This window comes from Ochlerotatus camptorhynchus, unplaced genomic scaffold (assembly GCF_037179485.1).
Source record: "Ochlerotatus camptorhynchus isolate MF236.1 unplaced genomic scaffold, CSIRO-AGI_Acam_v1.1 ptg000158l, whole genome shotgun sequence".
Lineage (NCBI taxonomy): Eukaryota > Metazoa > Arthropoda > Insecta > Diptera > Culicidae > Ochlerotatus > Ochlerotatus camptorhynchus.
Window position 1 is genome coordinate 519,461 of NW_027040648.1, and position 17,777 is coordinate 537,237.

General features: G+C 43.5%; 4 protein-coding genes across 4 annotated transcripts; 2 read left to right on the forward strand and 2 right to left on the reverse strand.

The window, feature by feature from the left end:
• Positions 1 to 10,648: 10,648 nt before the first annotated feature.
• LOC135701370 (uncharacterized) lies at positions 10,649 to 11,829 on the forward strand. Its single transcript, XM_065222144.1, has 2 exons — positions 10,649 to 11,011; positions 11,091 to 11,829. Exons 1-2 carry the CDS (start codon positions 10,748 to 10,750, stop codon positions 11,751 to 11,753), a joined length of 927 nt encoding a protein of 308 aa, XP_065078216.1. The 5' UTR covers positions 10,649 to 10,747; the 3' UTR covers positions 11,754 to 11,829.
• Positions 11,830 to 11,945: 116 nt separating this feature from the next.
• Positions 11,946 to 13,523, forward strand: LOC135701368 (GDNF-inducible zinc finger protein 1-like). Its single transcript, XM_065222142.1, has 3 exons — positions 11,946 to 12,914; positions 12,979 to 13,201; positions 13,262 to 13,523. Exons 1-3 carry the CDS (start codon positions 11,948 to 11,950, stop codon positions 13,479 to 13,481), a joined length of 1,410 nt encoding a protein of 469 aa, XP_065078214.1. The 5' UTR covers positions 11,946 to 11,947; the 3' UTR covers positions 13,482 to 13,523.
• LOC135701369 (zinc finger protein 567-like) lies at positions 13,488 to 14,931 on the reverse strand. The gene is made up of 3 exons (XM_065222143.1): positions 14,723 to 14,931; positions 13,830 to 14,665; positions 13,488 to 13,770 (listed from the first exon to the last, which is right to left on the reverse strand). The coding sequence occupies exons 1-3, from the start codon at positions 14,885 to 14,887 to the stop codon at positions 13,539 to 13,541; spliced, it is 1,233 nt and encodes a 410-aa protein (XP_065078215.1). The 5' UTR covers positions 14,888 to 14,931; the 3' UTR covers positions 13,488 to 13,538.
• A 485-nt stretch (positions 14,932 to 15,416) lies between these two features.
• LOC135701359 (transcription factor grauzone-like) lies at positions 15,417 to 17,170 on the reverse strand. The gene is made up of 3 exons (XM_065222133.1): positions 16,950 to 17,170; positions 16,019 to 16,881; positions 15,417 to 15,955 (listed from the first exon to the last, which is right to left on the reverse strand). Exons 1-3 carry the CDS (start codon positions 17,112 to 17,114, stop codon positions 15,439 to 15,441), a joined length of 1,545 nt encoding a protein of 514 aa, XP_065078205.1. The 5' UTR covers positions 17,115 to 17,170; the 3' UTR covers positions 15,417 to 15,438.
• Positions 17,171 to 17,777: the final 607 nt, after the last annotated feature.

Genomic DNA, 17,777 nt, shown 5'->3' on the forward strand with positions numbered 1-17,777 from the left:
TGTGTTGTTCGAAGCAAGGTTTGTTTATATTGTATATCCTATTTCCAATAGAAATACTCAGAGGGAGAGATGATCGAAGAGAACCCGCATAAACGCGAACCATAAATTGACCTTACCTAAAATGGTTAAAAATTGTTTATGATCCCTGCTAAACTTTAACTGAAATGGTTATGGAACTTTACATGAACGTTTAATGATAAAGTTTCAACCTTATGTATTATGGTTTTTTAGAACTGGACCTTACAAATAATGGGTTGTTAAGAACCATTACCGTTCCAAATTCTTGTTTTCTCCATACATTTTCGGAAAGAGAACTATATTAGAACCTTTTAACTTATGGTTTGAGAACTTTAATGGTAATGGTTATGGTAGTCATTAAGGTCCACGAATGGTTTTGTAACATCGATCAACTTTATGTGGAATATATCGCGAATTGGTTGCCTGTAATTTACTGATCACCAATTCACGATATATTCCACGTAAAGTTGAGCGATAATACAAAACAATTAATGGACCTTACTGACTACCATAACCATTACCATTAATGTTCTCAAATCATAAGTAAAAACGTTCTTATATAGTTCTCTTTCTGAAAATGTATGGAGAAAACAAGAATTTGGAATGGTAATGGTTCTTAACAACCCATTATTTGTAAGGTCCAGTTCCAAAAAACCATAATACATAAGGTTGAAACTTTATCATTAAACGTTCATGTAAAGTTCCATAACCATTTCAGTTAAAGTTTAGCAGGGATTATAAACAATTTTTAACCATTTTAGGTAAGGTCAATTTATGGTTCCCGTTTATGCGGGAATGCACTGAAATTCAATCACCCTCATGTTTCGTGTGCTTCTCAAATTTAACTAGTTTTGACGTAGGACTACGTCGTTCATTCTATTCAATTAATCAATAGAGTTAGAATATTGTTTTTGATTCCAAAAAGCAGAAGGGTCTGTGCCTAAGGGCACGAACGGAAGCTTGACGTAGGACCGCTAGTGGACGGAACAAATGTGAAGTTCTTTTAATTGATAAATCATCAATTATCTTAACTCTTTCCGGATTTTATTTGTAAGCGTATAAAATTTGTAGTATTATTTTTTTTTCAAAGAGAATGTTGTTGAAGAGAATCACTTGCACCCCTGCTTCCCAGTTTGATTACAAGAATACAACTCTGGAGAGCATTTTGTGTGGTCGTTGGGGTCCTGTGGTTCTGAATATGGACAAACAGGCACAGATAAATTCTATTCCAACTCTTTACTGTTATAAGCTTGTTGGCCCTGAAAAGGGCCCTTTTATTGTAGACGATATCCATGGCCGCTCACGCTTGGCGTATTCAGAGTAGATGATAGCATCACGGATCACATTTTCCAGGAACACCTTCAGCACACCTTGTGTTGTGTTTTGTCGCAGATCAGACCGGAGATACGTTTGACACCACCACGGCGAGCCAGACGACGGATGGTGGTTTCGAAGAACTTTGCGATGACTTCTTGGATGTAGAAGAGTGGACTAGCCACCATGTTCCTACTGCTGCTATTGCTGCTATTGAAGCGAAAATGAGTTGATGCTAGACAGCAGCGCTGTTTTATCTTTTCAGGTTAAAGCAGAATGATGTGCAACCAAGTAGTATACAAGCTACAAAGACTCCTCCCATTATGAGTAGTTTCCCTAATAAAAAATAACCATAAACGAACGACAACCCAAATCATTGAACTATTCCACAAATGGTTTGGATGATACCCAGAACACGTCGTTAAGCAAATTAACCATACAATTTTTATTAGGGTTGCTATCAAGTAGCGACACTGGCTCCTTTCCTTTTGCGTAGTTTGCCAACCTTGAAAGTTAGCGGCGCCGGTGGTGTAGTGGTAAGCGTGATTACTTCTCACCCCAGTAGGCCTGGGTTCAATCCCAGTCGGCGCCGCCGGGATGTTCTGAGGCATAACATCTCTGATCACGCCTTCCTTCGGGAGGTAAAGCCGTTGGTCCCCGGTTGAGTTGATGGGTCGATAGGTAGGGTCCAGGTGTGGGAGGTGCCTCCCTGGCGTCGGTAGCATTGGTGCTCAGCACGGAAACAAATCTCGCGTCACTTTTCAATAGGTTCTATCTACATTGATCGATTATCTTCATCGACTTTCTCTTTCGTAAATAACTCGGCTTCAAAAATGGCCGTCTTCGTCGAATTAGATGCTAGATTGTTGCTTCTTCCATCGAAAGTATCCAGCCGTGGTGATTCAAAGAGAAAGTTGATGAAGAGAATCGATCAAAGTCATTTGTCCAAGTTTGGTCACATGAACATTTTGTGTGGTCGTTGGAGGCATGTGGTTCTGAATATGGACAAACAGGCAGATTAATTCTATTCCTACACTGATAAAATTTCAAAGATTGTGAATTTTTGCAATGTGATCAACAAATTATATTTATGTGTCGGACACATACTTAATATGTGTACACATAAAAGCCATGTGTAACCACACATACTATTAATTTCACTCATAAATTTCATGTGTGCTTCTGGGTGGAATCTTTTTATGTGTAGTCACATGAAAATCATATGGAATTAAACATGGAAATTCGTCAATAAAAATGTGTGGAATTTTATTAGTGTACTCTTTACTGTAATAAGCTTGGTGGCCTTGGCACGCACATCCGACAATAAACTACGAGAACTGACTATTCAACAAAAGGAAGTGTTACCAGATATGCAAAATTTTCGAGGGACTATCCATTCGTCCCACACGGCCTTTCCTGACATCACATCCGGCCCGGAGGTGACCACGGCTTCAAACAATCCCCGGCGGTTGATTTTTTCTTCGGACCATCCATCTCGTCGTCCAGTTTGCGAACTTCATATCGATCGTTGGATAAAACGCTGACTATCTCGTATGAACCGAAATAACGCTGCTTCACCTTTTGTCCAACTCGGAACTGAGTCTTCGGTATTGCTACGACGTCCCCTACCTTGTTGGCTTACGACGGGAGTTATAGAAACAATCAATACGAAACTAACGATTTTAAATTGGCTCACCACTTTAGTAGCCTATTGGTCACAAGCAAACGATTAACGTACCCTATTCTAGTTGAAATTCTATTACTACACTATGTTTGTTTTGATTCGCTATGAAAGTTTGACAAATAATATCAGGGGTGTGTGGATTCATGCAGAACATGCAGGGGTGAGTGAAATAGCTAGGGACTGCTTGGGACCGTTGTTCTGGTACTGAGTGTGTTCGGCACGGATGGCAGAGGAGTTAAAACAAGCTGTCCCGAGCTTGTTTAATCACGCGAAGGTTTACTTACCACGCCGAACGGTTTGGATGGTACACCGTTGCCCTTCCGGGACTACTGGAGCGAGTGCCTATTTTTTCTCGATTCTATCAAAGAACTGTTCAAGACGCTAAGACAGTTACTCTACTAAATTAAGAGACTGTTACAATAGCGTGGTTCAGATTTTGATAGAAAGAAAAGGAGTGCCTTTAGCATCAGGTGTTTGGACTTTGATTGTAACTGAGGACTGAACTTCTCACTAAATTAGAGATTCTGGTCTCATCAGTAATCTTAGTTTAAAACCTGATGAAGGTACTGGCTTTAAGGAATTCGGATCTTAACAGATCGACAGACGTTTTAAGACTAACGAAAACATTCAGTTTATTAAGTTGAAAATTCGCCTTATATAGGGGTTTAAGCCTAGAAAGATTTGTCTCCTGCTAAGATCTTCCTAACGTAATGTTGATAAGAATGAAAGAGACAAAAAGTATTCCTGATCTAAACTTATCCATCGTTCTCCTTCAAGATCATGTGATGCATTTTGGGACCAACGCAATCCTTCCAGAATAATCTCACATGTATGCATACGTTTAGGATGCACTTGACTCCTACGCAGCGCCTATACCAAAGCTAAACTGGTGAAAGCGTATAATTTCCCTATGCTGAGTTTATTGCCTGTTTTATGCTGCATGCACCCGTTGGGTACATCCTACTGAGCAAACGAGAGTGTACCGCATATGCGTTCTCTTATTACATAGAATTGACCTATAATATTGTGTCATTTTCGTTGCTCTCGTGTTCATTGAACCTGACTAAGCGAAGGGATGATGAAACAGAACAGCTGTTTATATTTGACTTTGAAATTTTACTTCTTTGCATCGTCTTGGGTGATTCGAGAACGTTCTTCAATTATTGCTAATTTATCGCATTCACGACAGAGTGAGCCAAAAATAATAATGATTTTCTTCGGGACCCAGTGGTCTTAGAGTTACCTCTATGGTTATAGTACTTCCGGTTCTCTTGCTGAATGCGTTGAATGCTTTCGCGCGCCATCTGCCGTAGTCCGTACCTTTCAAGCTTGAAATGCTCTTGATTTTCTCTTTCTAGTAGGTCATAAAGAATTTCGTCCTGTTTCGTCCGCATTTTCACACCGAGCAATAATTGGAATGGGATAGTCTGTATGGCTTGTTGCCAGCTATCATTCAAACACTTTTTGACAGGAACAACATGCTTGAACCATTCATCGGGCTTCGTCACGGAGAACTTCGTCCAAATCGGAATACCACAAACTAAGTGACAGACGGAGCGGCTCGAAAACATTGGTGACGCACCTGCTATTGCACTTTTTCAGTGTACCACATGGCAACACCACTACTACTGGCTTGTACCACATGACAACACTACTAATGGATTGTACCACATGGCAACACTAAATGAACTAGAATGTTTTGGTTCTATCTCTTTCACTCTACTCTAAACTGAAATGCATAAAACAAATGACAAAATGATACACTCTTTGCATACTGTCAAAGATCATATTGCACACATAATCAACTATGTTCAAATCAAAACAAAAATACTAGCCCATCTGGTGGCTGATGGCACAAGCTTCTAAGAAAATTCTATTACAGCGAACCTTATTATTTTAATTGATTTCTTCGCCAGTTAGTCGTCTGTCACTTCGTTTGTGATTACATATACGGTGTACTCTTTCCACTTGACCGTTGCCTCGAGGCACACCAGTAACGATCGTGTGTAGCTCAATACCTTCTTCATCGCAAAACTTATTGAAATATGCAGACGTGAAAGCCGCTCCACGGTCACAGATAATACGCCTTGGATTCCCAAAAGCATCGGTTATGATGCGAAGCTTCTTCACGACTTCATCGGCAGACGTAGATTTCGTGGTGAACAACCATACAAATTTTGTGAAGGCATCAATTACGGTTAATACGTAATTATACGACTTCCTCGTTGACGGCATTGGACCAGGGTGTAAGCGTGACATTTTGGACGACTGCCTTGATGACAGACCTTCAATATGCAGAGTTCCTGTTCTCGGAACTAAGATTGCAAATACTCATTTCAGCTAAAATAATAAAACCAAAAGATGGTATGATGACATGTTTTACTTGTAACTTACAAGAAGACGTTACAAAGTATGCGTTTGAAACATAAAACCTGTAAATTTTGTTTTCTACAAGGGGTGGTCACTCTACACACTTGTTTTGTGCCAACTTTTTTCTCAGTGTACCTCAGTGTGCCGCAGTTGTACCGGCAGTGTCAAGAAGTCATTGAACTGACTTTTGATTGCTTGTGAATAATGCCTTGTTTGGCAACCCGGTATTTTAACAGCTTTTATTTTTGTTTTGTTTTTCAATGTTTTCAAAAACGACACGGACTCCAGTTGGGACTACACACTGGATGCATCCGTCTCCAAGGATGCCTGCAACGGACGACGGAGGAGCACCGTTGCTACACGATCTTTTCATCTTCGGCGGAAGGCCGACCCCGCACAACGAACGTCAATCATTAGTCAACCAATCCTTCTGGGAGCCGGCGGAGGAAATGGATTTGCACCGAATTTTTCACCACCCGAGTATCATCCGTCGGAAAACTGGAAACCAACACCGGCCAGAACACACGTCAGACTGATGAAGGACGCACCGCTGACCCGAAACGGACCAGCCAATTTTCCAAGCTGAACTACTTGTCAGAGTCCACCAACCCGTACACCCTGCAGGACAATTCGATCAGCTTCAAGGTCTACAGCGCCTCCAAGAACAATCGCTTCCCAGGCCAGCAATAATCGCATTCTCCACTTCTTCAGTAACCCACCCGTATGCCGTCCGAGGATCTGCTGCTGACTGCATTCACCACCAAGTGCGGATGTTCCCGCTGAAATCGGGAAGTTCCTCCTCCGGATTGGTCGAGCTCCCGAGCGTAGCCCTGGCGGTGAACGTCATCATGAAGTGCAACCACAGCGCGATGATCACAAATGCACAAAACACCCGTTCATTATGAAGCTGTGCTTCTCCTCCTCCAAGAAGATGAACGGTGCGTGGAGCAACGAGAACACCGAAAACACGTTAGCTTTGAAAGAGCGGAAGCTTATTTTCTGAGAAAAGAAAGGATTTTCCTTTTTCTGGGTAGTTAATGTTATGATTCGTAATTATAATTTCTTATTGTGTTAGTGGGAAGTGCAAAAAGGAACGAGAGTAAAAATTTGTTGAACTATTTGAGATTTTGCCAAGACGGTCCTCCAACATTATATGTTGGACGATGGAATGGTTGATGTAGCAGCCACCGCCATGGATGTATTCGAGCAGTTTTGTTTGGTTGTTGACTTTCCGATTAAAACTCAAGCACCGCTTGTCGTGACCGGCCCAAGATTTCCAGCGTCGACCACGGCTACACAAATTAGCGATGCAGCTCCCACGGCTACGGCTGATTCCAATGCTGCTGCTGCTGTTCCTTCTGCTGGTCCATCTCCTCTAAAATTCGTCAAAAAAGACGGACCAGCAGCAGCATTGGAAGTAGCCGCGCCGTGGGAGCTGCATCGCTAGTTCGTGTAGCCATGGCCGGAAACCTCGGTTAGGTCAAGATACCGCTGTCAGCTGTTCTTCGTATGAGAGGAAATGTGGATGCGACTGCCGTCACGGGTGTAACGATTTTGAGAATCCATGGCGAGACTTGGTGGAGATTCACGGTTGTTTTGAAAATAATTTGACTAGGAGTGGCAACGTCAATAACAAATTTTGACACATGCACACTGGGCAGGCGCAGAAAAAGTTCAGTGTTGCCAGTAACTTTGAAGATCATAAATTGTAACCATGGGTGCCAAACAACGTCAATGACTGCACCCCGATGTGCCCCAGTTTGATTTTGGCACACTGTGTAGAGTGACCAACCCCTTGGTTTTCTATGAGTCACAATTAGCGATTTGCTGATCGCTGAGTAAGTGAGTGAGTGAGTGTGTGAAAAATCGCTAATTGTGACTCTGAAATAAACAGGTTTAATATGTCAAACACATTCTTTGCAACCCCTTCTTGTATCTTACCAATTCAAAATATAATCATGGCATGGGGATTTCATAATTTAAAAAAAAATTGTTTTACCTGAAATGAGTATTTGCAACCTTGCCCGGAATCACTATTTGAAGACAACCAAGGAGCTATTGCAATCGACATCGACGTGAAGTTCCACTTCATCCGTGATGCAGTTGCAGAAGGCAAGATCAAATTGATCTACGTTCCTACGCAGAAACAACAAGCAGAGACCCTCACGAAGTCTCATCCCGCTCCTATTTTTACTGCTTTAAGAATTGGAACTGGAAGGAAAAAAACCGACGAAATAACTGAGAGGGGTTGTTGGAAATCAAAGTAACCTACGTTTTTGCAGTTCATTTCCTATTTCCTTGATGCTATCAACAATATTGCGATAACTACATAGCAACGAGGCATTATATAAATCGAACACTGTCGCTCTTCGCATGTCGGTCCCATCGTCGTTTTTGGCAAAACTGAGTTTATCAGCTAACTACCTATATTTTCATTATACTGGATGAACTCATCAACTTTGTTCTGAAAAGTTTGGAAAGACAGTCACAGTGGTTGTCCCATGACATAATAAGCAATGGTACGAAACAAACTTAAAATGCGATTTTCTCGGCTTGCTGATTTTTACTATGGGACGGACATGCGAAGAGCGACAGAACAGATGTTGTATGATTATTCAGTAATAAACCACAATTTAACTGTTAACTCATTTTTCTCTTCAAATTCAAAGAGAGAGTCACATCTTTTCAGAGGTAGGATAATTTTTTAAAAACTGCAGGAACTCAGCGCTGAGTGCTGAGTAGTAGAATAGAGGTAACTCTACAGAAGGTCCCGAAGAAACGTGCTCAACTTTTTGGCTCAGCTCTAGCCTCTCTTCAGACCCAAGCTAATCGATGCACCCCTCGAAACATACACGCAGGCAAAAGAACGTAGGAATTCCATGAGAAACACTTATGAATTTTGGCCACTATAAATGAGCATGAATTTCATTGATTTGCCTTATGAAAAATCATGTTGTCAAAAAAATAATAAATCAGAGCAGACTGGGACCGAACCATGAACGTTGAGATTACGGAACTCGTGTGTTGACCACTCGTCTTTCAACGCTTAAGAAAATGGAATGGCTAAAGGCGTATAAGAGCTACACACACAAAATAATCACTACTAAAATTTAAAAAAAATCATTGGTAGAATTAAAAGTTTTCGTTGGTTCTTTTTGGTAGAAAGTCTGCCCGAAAAAAAAATTACAGTGAAATTTTCAGTGGAAACAATGCTCTAACATGAATATTTATTGTCGACAATAAAAATGATTGTTATAATGTTGTACTCTTCCGAAAACGGCAAAACTGCTACCTAGCTGTACAATGAATGTACATAATAAAATGTTGTTACAATGATTTTTATCGTATTTTTCATTTATTTTATTGTTAAAATGATTCGATCATGAACAATAATGAACAACTCTATTACAATAAAAATTGTTGTTACATTAAATATTGGTGTATTTTCATTGTGGGTTACTTCATGAACAATAAAAATAAATCTGATTGAACGATTGAAGCATGCAGACTATGAGAGGGTCAGCAACACTGCCAATGTAATTAAGATAGGCGCTGCTCGTATGGCTCTAGCTTTGACAGTTCGTTTGGCTCAAAACCAGGCAGTCCGCGTCCGCTCATATCTTATCCTAGACCCTCTCTAAAGCTTAATGGAGACCGAGATGGAGACCTTTTCCGTGCAGTCAATAATCATACAATAATAATAAAAAATTCCACCACTTGAAGATGTCAGGAAGGAACTCTCAGGTGGAAGCATATTTCATGGGCGATTCTCTCCAGTCGAATGCATTAACTTATCAACGACGCTCAACCACCAAGGAGACGTGACCTAGGGATATCGAGCGCAGGGGAGTTGGCCTGCATTTCTCACAAGTTCCGGATCGAATCTCGATCCATAACCAGTAAAAAAAAGGACCACCCGTAACAGACATACCACCCCCTTCCCTTCTCGGGGCAATGTTTTATTTTTTCGATTTATTTTTAAAGTCGATAAAGTAGATCTGTCAAGCCAACACATACACTCTAAAGTACAGTGTTATTTTTTTAAATCAATAAATTCGCCAACCAACAGTAAAATAACAATAATATATAATGTTATTGAAAAAAAATTATATGGGAAAATCACGAAAATTTCATTGTTAAGATACTTAACAACCCGCATAAACGCGAACCATAAATTGACCTTACCTAAAATGGTTAAAAATAGTTTATAATCCCTGCTAAACTTTAACTGAAATGGTTATGGAACTTTACATGAACGTTTAATGATAAAGTTTCAACCTTATGTATTATGGTTTTTCGGAACTGGACCTTACAAATAATGGGTTGTTAAGAACCATTACCGTTCCAAATTCTTGTTTTCTCCATACATTTTCGGAAAGAGAACTACATTAGAACCTTTTAACTTATGGTTTGAGAACTTTAATGGTAATGGTTATGGTAGTCAGTAAGGTCCACGAATGGTTTTGTAACATCGACCAACTTTATGTGGAATATATCGCGAATTGGTTGCCTGTAATTTACTGATTACCAATTCACAATATATTCCACGTAAAGTTGAGCGATAATACAAAACCATTAATGGACCTTACTGACTACCATAACCATTACCATTAATGTTCTCAAATCATAAGTAAAAACGTTCTTATATAGTTCTCTTTCTGAAAATGTATGGAGAAAACAAGAATTTGGAATGGTAATGGTTCTTAACAACCCATTATTTGTAAAGTCCATTTCCAAAAAACCATAATACATAAGGTTGAAACTTTATCATTAAACGTTCATGTAAAGTTCCATAACCATTTCAGTTTAAGTTTAGCAGGGATTATAAACAATTTTTAACCATTTTAGGTAAGGTCAATTTATGGTTCGCGTTTATGCGGGAACCCCCCTTTTTTATTGTAAATTTTCCATTTACCATGAAATTTATTGTTTTGTACAACATAAATCAAGGTAATTTTATTGTAGACGTAACAATATAAATCATTGTTAAGACAATAATTTTCGTCTTATTGTTACATTGTTTTTTAATGTATTTTTGTTGTTATTTTTTTTCGGGTGAAGCATTCAAAATAAATATAAATTTCACATACAGCTGAGTAGAAGTGACACTCTCTCTCTGCGTTATTCTCAGTGGCCGTGTTAAACTTCGATGAACCAAGTCGAAATCGCCCCATTCTTAAATAAAACGTCAATTGATGAACTCGAACGTCACTTGACAGATAAGTCGCACGGTCCAGTGCATCTGTTTGTTTACACGCGAATCAATTTTCGCTGTTTTTCACCAAGTTTTGATAAAATTGAATTCCAAAAAAACAGAAGGCAAATTTGTACAAATTTCAATACGATCTTCTGTCGGCAACGATGCTCGATGGTTGGTACTGTCGTTCGATGAACGAACAAGCACTTCAGCAACAGCAGCAGCAGCAACAACATCCACATCCGTCCCAGTCGCAAAGCCGAAACTCGCTGGATGGTGACGATTTGGGCGACCGGGAAGATCGGGACGGTGGCGACAGCTCCGGCCAGGAAGAGGACAGCGACGAGGATGTTCTGCCGAGAAGGCGCAACATTGACTACAAGGCACAGTACAACACTCTCAAGAAGAAGCTGAAGTATCTGCTCTATGTGAGTAGTGTGAGGAGCGGTGGATTATAGTCTTTGTATTTCTGGTGGAATGATTGTTTGGATGTATCTTTGTTTCTAGGAGAATGAATTCTTCCAAGAGAATTTACGCACCAGCCAGCGCCGGCTGTTGAAGGTCACCCGCGACAGATCATTCCTGCTGGACCGGCTGCTGCAGTACGAAAAAACTGATCTCACATCTTCGGAAAGCGAAGACACCGAATCGTCGGATGATTCGTCGAAAATGGAACCAGCTCCGACGGTAGGTCGGAAGCGCAAGAACGACGCGTCCGGTTCGAACAATGCTTCACTGATAAAGAATCCACCCAAGCGGAGGAAACCCGGTCCGAAGAAGCAAATTCCTCAGCAGGTAGTGCTCCAGCAGCAAGCCATTCTGCAGCAGCAACGACAGCTGCAAGCTCAACATCAGGCGCAGATTATGGCCCAGCTGCAGGCTCAGTCGCAGCAGTTCCACCAGCAGCATCAGATTGTCAACAATCACCATCAGCAGCAGCAACAGCAACAACAGCACCAGGAAGGCCATCTGACGACGGAGGAAGTCGAGCGACACCTGCAATCGCGGGCCCAATCCATGCTGGAGGTGGTTCCGGAGGGGGAGCTGCCGAACGAGATGTTCAGCCAGAATCCATCCAGCGAATCCAATGACCAGATGGTGGACACTTCACCGAGCAACATCGGCGAGGAGTGCCTGTCGGTCGATTTGAACATGATGCAACAGGAATGACCGCAGGACTGCAGTTTGTGTCTGTAGGTTTTGGTGTGTTAGCTTTTATGGAATAAATCGATGCGATTGAACGGAAGGATTTTGTGGGTGGTAGTTTCTTGAGAGAAAGCTTTTTTTTTGTTGGGAGGATGGGATAAGTTCCGCGCATGTGCATCTGTAGCTGGGTGCCGTCACAACAGTCGCAGTTAGTTGGAATGGCCATCAACGATCCGCACCAGTGTCGGCTGTGCCTGCGAGTTTGTGACGACACCTTCCTGGAGAGTATCTTCTCCGAGAAGGAGTACAGCATCGCGCATCAGATCTTCGAGTGCACTTCGATACGGGTCACCAAGCAGGACAACCTGACCAAAATCTGTCGGAACTGTGCGGCGCTGTTGTTCATTACGACCGAGTTCCGGAATGCGTGCTTCAAGACCAACCGACTGCTGATGGAGGACTTTGTGATCCTGGAGGTGGGCGAGTGGGTAGACGAGACGAATCGGAGTGCCCTGGCCAGCTGTTCGCAGCTGATTGTGAAGCACAAGCAGCAGGTGGACTACCTGTATGATAGTATAGTGCCCGATTCGGAGTCGTATCTGGCGGGATCGCTGGAAATCGAGCGGGAGTTGTTTAATTCGGCCACTAGTGGGGTCGAACCGAAGGATCAGAAGGAAAAGGACGGGGGAGAGGACTTGGGTGAAATGGAGGCGGAAGAACCGGATCCGGAGATTATTCAGGAGATTACGAAATTTCTAGAAGCGCAGCAGACGATCGGCGAGGGCGGAATGTGCCAGATTTGCTCGTTGGACGTGGGGACGAAGATTTCGGATAATTCGGCAGCTGAATTTGAGAAGTACTTCCAGGAAAAGCGAACAGCGTGGATCTGCGACATGTGCCAGCAGTGTTTGGAAATGGTCACTATGTGGCGTGGGTTGTTTCGGACCGGAAGCAGCAGAAGCAAGGGCATTACGAGTACGGTGCACAAACTGAGTAGTATCAAGGAAACTCAGCGTCATCTGTTGAAGCAATTTCACGATCTGAAACTGCAGCTGGAGAAGGCGGAGAGACCCAAGTCTAAGTCGGAGGGGGTGAAGGTGACCAAGCGTAAGACAATCGAATGCAGTCAATGTGGCAAGCGCTACGACAGCTGGAAGATGAAAGCCCATCTGAACGAGCATGAACGTAAGTCTGCATATTGGGAACTAGATACGGGTTTTAAAATGTTGTATTTGATGATGAATTCCAGAGAAGAAACCATTTAAGTGCGACCAACCGGGGTGCAGCAGTGCCTTCGCCGGAGTTGATCTGCTGAACCGCCACAAGAAGCTCTGGCACACGGATTACTTCTACAAGAGCTGTCCGACGTGTGGTAAAAAATGCAAAACTCAAGGAATCTACACGACGCACATTTCTTACCACGAGGAACCGCAGCTCCCTTGTGAAGTGTGCGGAAAACTGATGAGAAACAAGTAAGATTTCGGCTCAAACTTCAACATGGAAATTATCTATCTGTATTTTAACAATTGCAGACGAAGCATGTGGAAGCACATGAAGTCCCATCAGAAGCCGGAACACCGGGAGCACGTGTGTGAAGTATGCAACAAGCGCTTCGCAGTGGCTTACACCCTACGAGTTCATCGTCGCATTCACACAAATGAAAAACCCTTTCCTTGCAACCTCTGCGGGAAGCAATTTCAGTACAACTGCCTGCTGAAAAACCACGTGGACAGGTATCATAAAGCGCAATGAGATGGACTGATGTGATAACCAGAAAAGTACCCATTCATCGAATTAACATGCATCCTTTCATTGAACCGAATCGTACCTCATGCTACAATTCTGCTCCTGTTCAGCTGGATAGCTGTGTTTCTCCTCCTCTTCCTGTATCCGTTGCTGCTGCGCCGGGTAGGTACCATTTCGCATGTGTGTCTTGTAGTGAGCTCCCAGGTTGTGCTTCACCGTAAAGCGCTTACCACAAATCTCGCACGGGAAGAGTGCCACTCCTGTATGAACCACGGAATGCAACTTCAGCCCGAATCTGCAAGTACAGAATACCTTGAAACTGATCCAACCTCCTCCTCCAAACACGAAACCTACTTCCGGCGGAACTTCTTCCCGCAAACGTCGCACTCATGCTTGGGATCCTCCGTGTGCAGCTTCCGGTGTCGCATCCAGCAATTCGTTCCCTTGATCCGTTTGCCGCAGTCCTGACAATCGTAGAATCTCATTATACTCTTGTGCAAATGCCGATGCTGCTGTAGGCTATACTTCGAGTACAATCGCCTTCCGCAGCCTTCGATTTCGCACACAAACGGCTTCACGCCCAGGTGCCGATTCAGATGACCCTCCAGACAGACCTGCGAAATCAACTCCCCGCACGTGTCGCACATCACCTTTTCGTTTTTCATCTTCCGCTCCGAATAATTCTGCTTTCTCCTGCCACGTTTCCTCTTTGGCTTCTCTTCTTCCTCTTCCTCATCTACTTCTTCCTGATCCGAGTCCGCCACATCTCCTACCAAATCAACTTCATAGTTGTAATCCTGATTATCATCCTCGTCCTCTTCCTCCTTAATATCCAACTGTAGCACCGATTTTTGCTCGTCCGCATCTCCTTTCTCCTCCTCTTTGATCTCTTCCATAAACTCACATGGTCTCTCCTCCGGAACGGTAACTTTGAAAATTTCCTGCTCCGTTTCGATGATGGCAGTTTCGACCGGTTCATCAGCCTCCAGCACCGTTTCTCTGTGCCGATCCATCAGACTCCAGAGCGAATCGATCAACCCGGATGCCTGCTTCCAGCGGTCCGCGCTGAGAGTGTGTCCCTTAACCATCAGTCGTTCCGTCTGTTGGCAAATGTCCTGGAAGCACGCTATCAGATCGATCATCATCCGGCAGGTGGTGCAAATCCGAGTGGCGTAGTCATTTCGGTGCGGCTGTGGCAGAAAGGGAGCTTTTAAACTATTTCGATCCAGACAGGGACGTGTCCTTACCTTGATTCCGACGGCTCGGGTGATTCGCTTCTTCCAGTCCGAACCGCGGGTGAATATTTCGTGCAGGTCATCGTTGGGGTACTCGTGGAGACACAGACGGCACAGTAGCACGCGGCGGCCGTAGGTTCTCCTTGTTGACTCTTTCGCGATGGGTTCTTCCGACATCCGGAAGGTTTTCCACCGTTTTTTTTTTCTCGAGGATTTGCTAATGTTTGTTTCGTGATTCGATCGCCAGTTGTTTATGTTTTATGAGAGAAACTTCAAACGCTTCGTGAAAGTGTTGCCATCACGAAAGGGGATTTGTGAATGCACGGTTAATGAGAATCACTCAAAGAGAGAGAGTCACTTTTACTCAGAGGTGTGGAGAAATTTCTAAAAACTGCAGGAACTCATCAGCGCTGTGATCCTGATGCGGTTTTCAGAAATTTCTCACACAACTGAGACACAACTGGCCGCAGTTTGAAACCTCACTGCAGGAGGAAGACGAACGGCCACGAAATACGTGTATCTGTCAAGGATAAGCAGCTAAGACAGTGCACTTAATGTAGACTTTTGATATAAAGGAATTTTCCAATATGTCTTTATACGATATAAACAAGCCCGCTATAGATTTCCGATCCCATTTATAAACCATCGACACTGCCGGTGGCACCTTTCATCAGCTTAAGGTAGTTTCTCTTAAAAAAAAAACAAATTTCTCACGCAAGAAAACCCATCTATTTCACGATGATCCTTCGCCTCGTCTCCAGCCACTCCTGGTAGTGCATCTTTTTCCGGTGCGAGTGCATGTTCGCGTTGGAATTGAACGTCTTCGGGCAGTGCGGACAGGTGTACAGGACCTCCCCACTGTGCGAGGCGATGTGCTCCTTCAGCGTCAGGGCTCGCTTGAAAACCTTCCCGCAAAAGTTGCACGTGAACCGGGCATCCGAGTGGGCGAACCGCACGTGGCTCCTATGGGCCAGTATGTTGGGCGATTCCTTTCCGCAAGTCTCGCACCGATAGGTCGGCGAATTGTGCCGCAGAATGTGCTTGTTCAAACTTACCTTCAGCAGCCACTGGGAGCAGATTGGACACTGAGCCTTATCCTCCGGACCCTTGGGACCGTGATCCTTCAGATGACGCAGGAAAAGACCCTTCTGATTGAAACCTTTGGCGCAGTGATCGCATACGTACTCGAACGTCGAGGTGTGGCTATTCTTCACGTGCTGCTTCAAAAGAGCTGCATTTCCAAAGCTAACGAGAAATGAATGCTTCATGTATTTGATAATTTCGAAACATCAGAAAACAACCACTTACTACTTGTTACACTGCTCACAGGGGAATTCCTTCTGCTCAAGTGCTTGGTGATAGCGTTTGTGACTGTTCAGGACCGATTCTTGGGCGAATGCTTTCAAACATCTGTCGCATTTGAACGGTCGCTCTTCGATCGGCGTGTGGACTTTGAGCTTGTGCCGCTTCAGTCCTTCGCTATCGACGCAGTTCCGTTTGCAGATATCGCACTGGAACTGTTCCGGATTGGCGTGGCGCTGCACGTGTTCATATAGCCGAGTTCGCGTATTAAACCTCCGATCACAACAGAACACGTACGCCCGTCGCTGGTGTTCCGATGCAGAATGCGCCTGCAGTGCATTGAACGAATCGAACGTGAGCGTGCACTGATCGCAGTGCATATTGCAATAACTTGCAATTAGCGCATCGGCCTGAGCAATCCTATCTGCCAGTTTCAGTTTCTTACGGCTACGCTTCCTGATTTTGGTTGCCTTTCCTAACTTTTCCTCAGCCTCGTCCTCTTCTTCTTCTTCTTCTTCCTCATCCCAGTCTTCGGTATCATCTGCTTCCTCTTGCTCCTCAACGTCCTCATCGAATAGATGTTCCTCTTCCATGAAAACCGTCGCATCTTCCAACTTGCCGTCCACAGTGGTCTCACCTTCTTGCTTACTCTCTAGAAGCTCTTGGGAAAAGGAATACCCGTATCCCTCCTGCTCGTGCTGTTGCTCCTCCCCTTCCCCATCAACATCCGGCAGTTCCTCCTTTACCTCGGCAAACGGCAGACTGAGCTTGTGCTCGTGAGCCTCCTCAATGTCGCAGTAGAAGCGGTGGAATTCCTCGATCTTCGACCAGCAGCGAGCGCATAGGAATCCCTGGAAGAGGTCGTTTAGCTGGAATACGCAGAAAAGGATGGTGAGGTGAATTCGTCCATTATAGTTGAACTTAGCTAGGTACTTACATCGAACCAAAAATGCTTGGCCACCACTGTACTACGGAAGGAAGAAGTTTCGTTCGACGGCTTCGACTGGTGAAGCTTGACATCTTCCGCTTCGTCCATCATCGGGATGAAATCGTCCGTCTCCCGCAGGCAGGTGAAGCAGCTTCTTGAAAGTTTTTCTGCCATTGTTCAGAACACGGAGATAGTGGATTTAGGGTTTTTTTTGCCGAATTTTTGTAATTTATACGGAGAGCTTGGTAAATATTTACGTTTGAAAGCTTTTCTTACACGCTAAAATTGATTCAGCTATTTATTTTGGTTGATAAACGTCAAATAGCATTGGGCGATATATATTTGTAAATATATGTTTACTGCGTACGTTTCTGAATGGGCAGCAGTGGTTTCTAGATAAACATTTCAAATGGTCGTATCTGCATTAATCGATTCTGTTCATCGACTTTTTCTTTCGTTAATAACTCAGTTTCAAAACCTTTCCCTGTTGTATTTGACGGAACAACTTTTGACAGACGACCATACTTTTACTGTAGGGCTTTAGTGTGTAGTGGTGCCAATAAACCCGAGCGTCTGTTCACCATGGAGGTGCGGCTCAAACAGCGTCTGACTGGCATACAGCGGCTGAATAAGAAATGCTCTTCCCCGGAAGCTACACCTAAGATGGCAGCCCCATCACGGCGGATAGGAGACCTTAGGCCAACCACCTACTGTCTCTGAAACCTTTACAATTGTTACAGAAACCAACAGAGAAAGACATCGAACTGATTTAACGGCAATGACTTTTAGCGCAAAACAACGGACACGAATTGGATCATGGAATGTATTGACATTAGC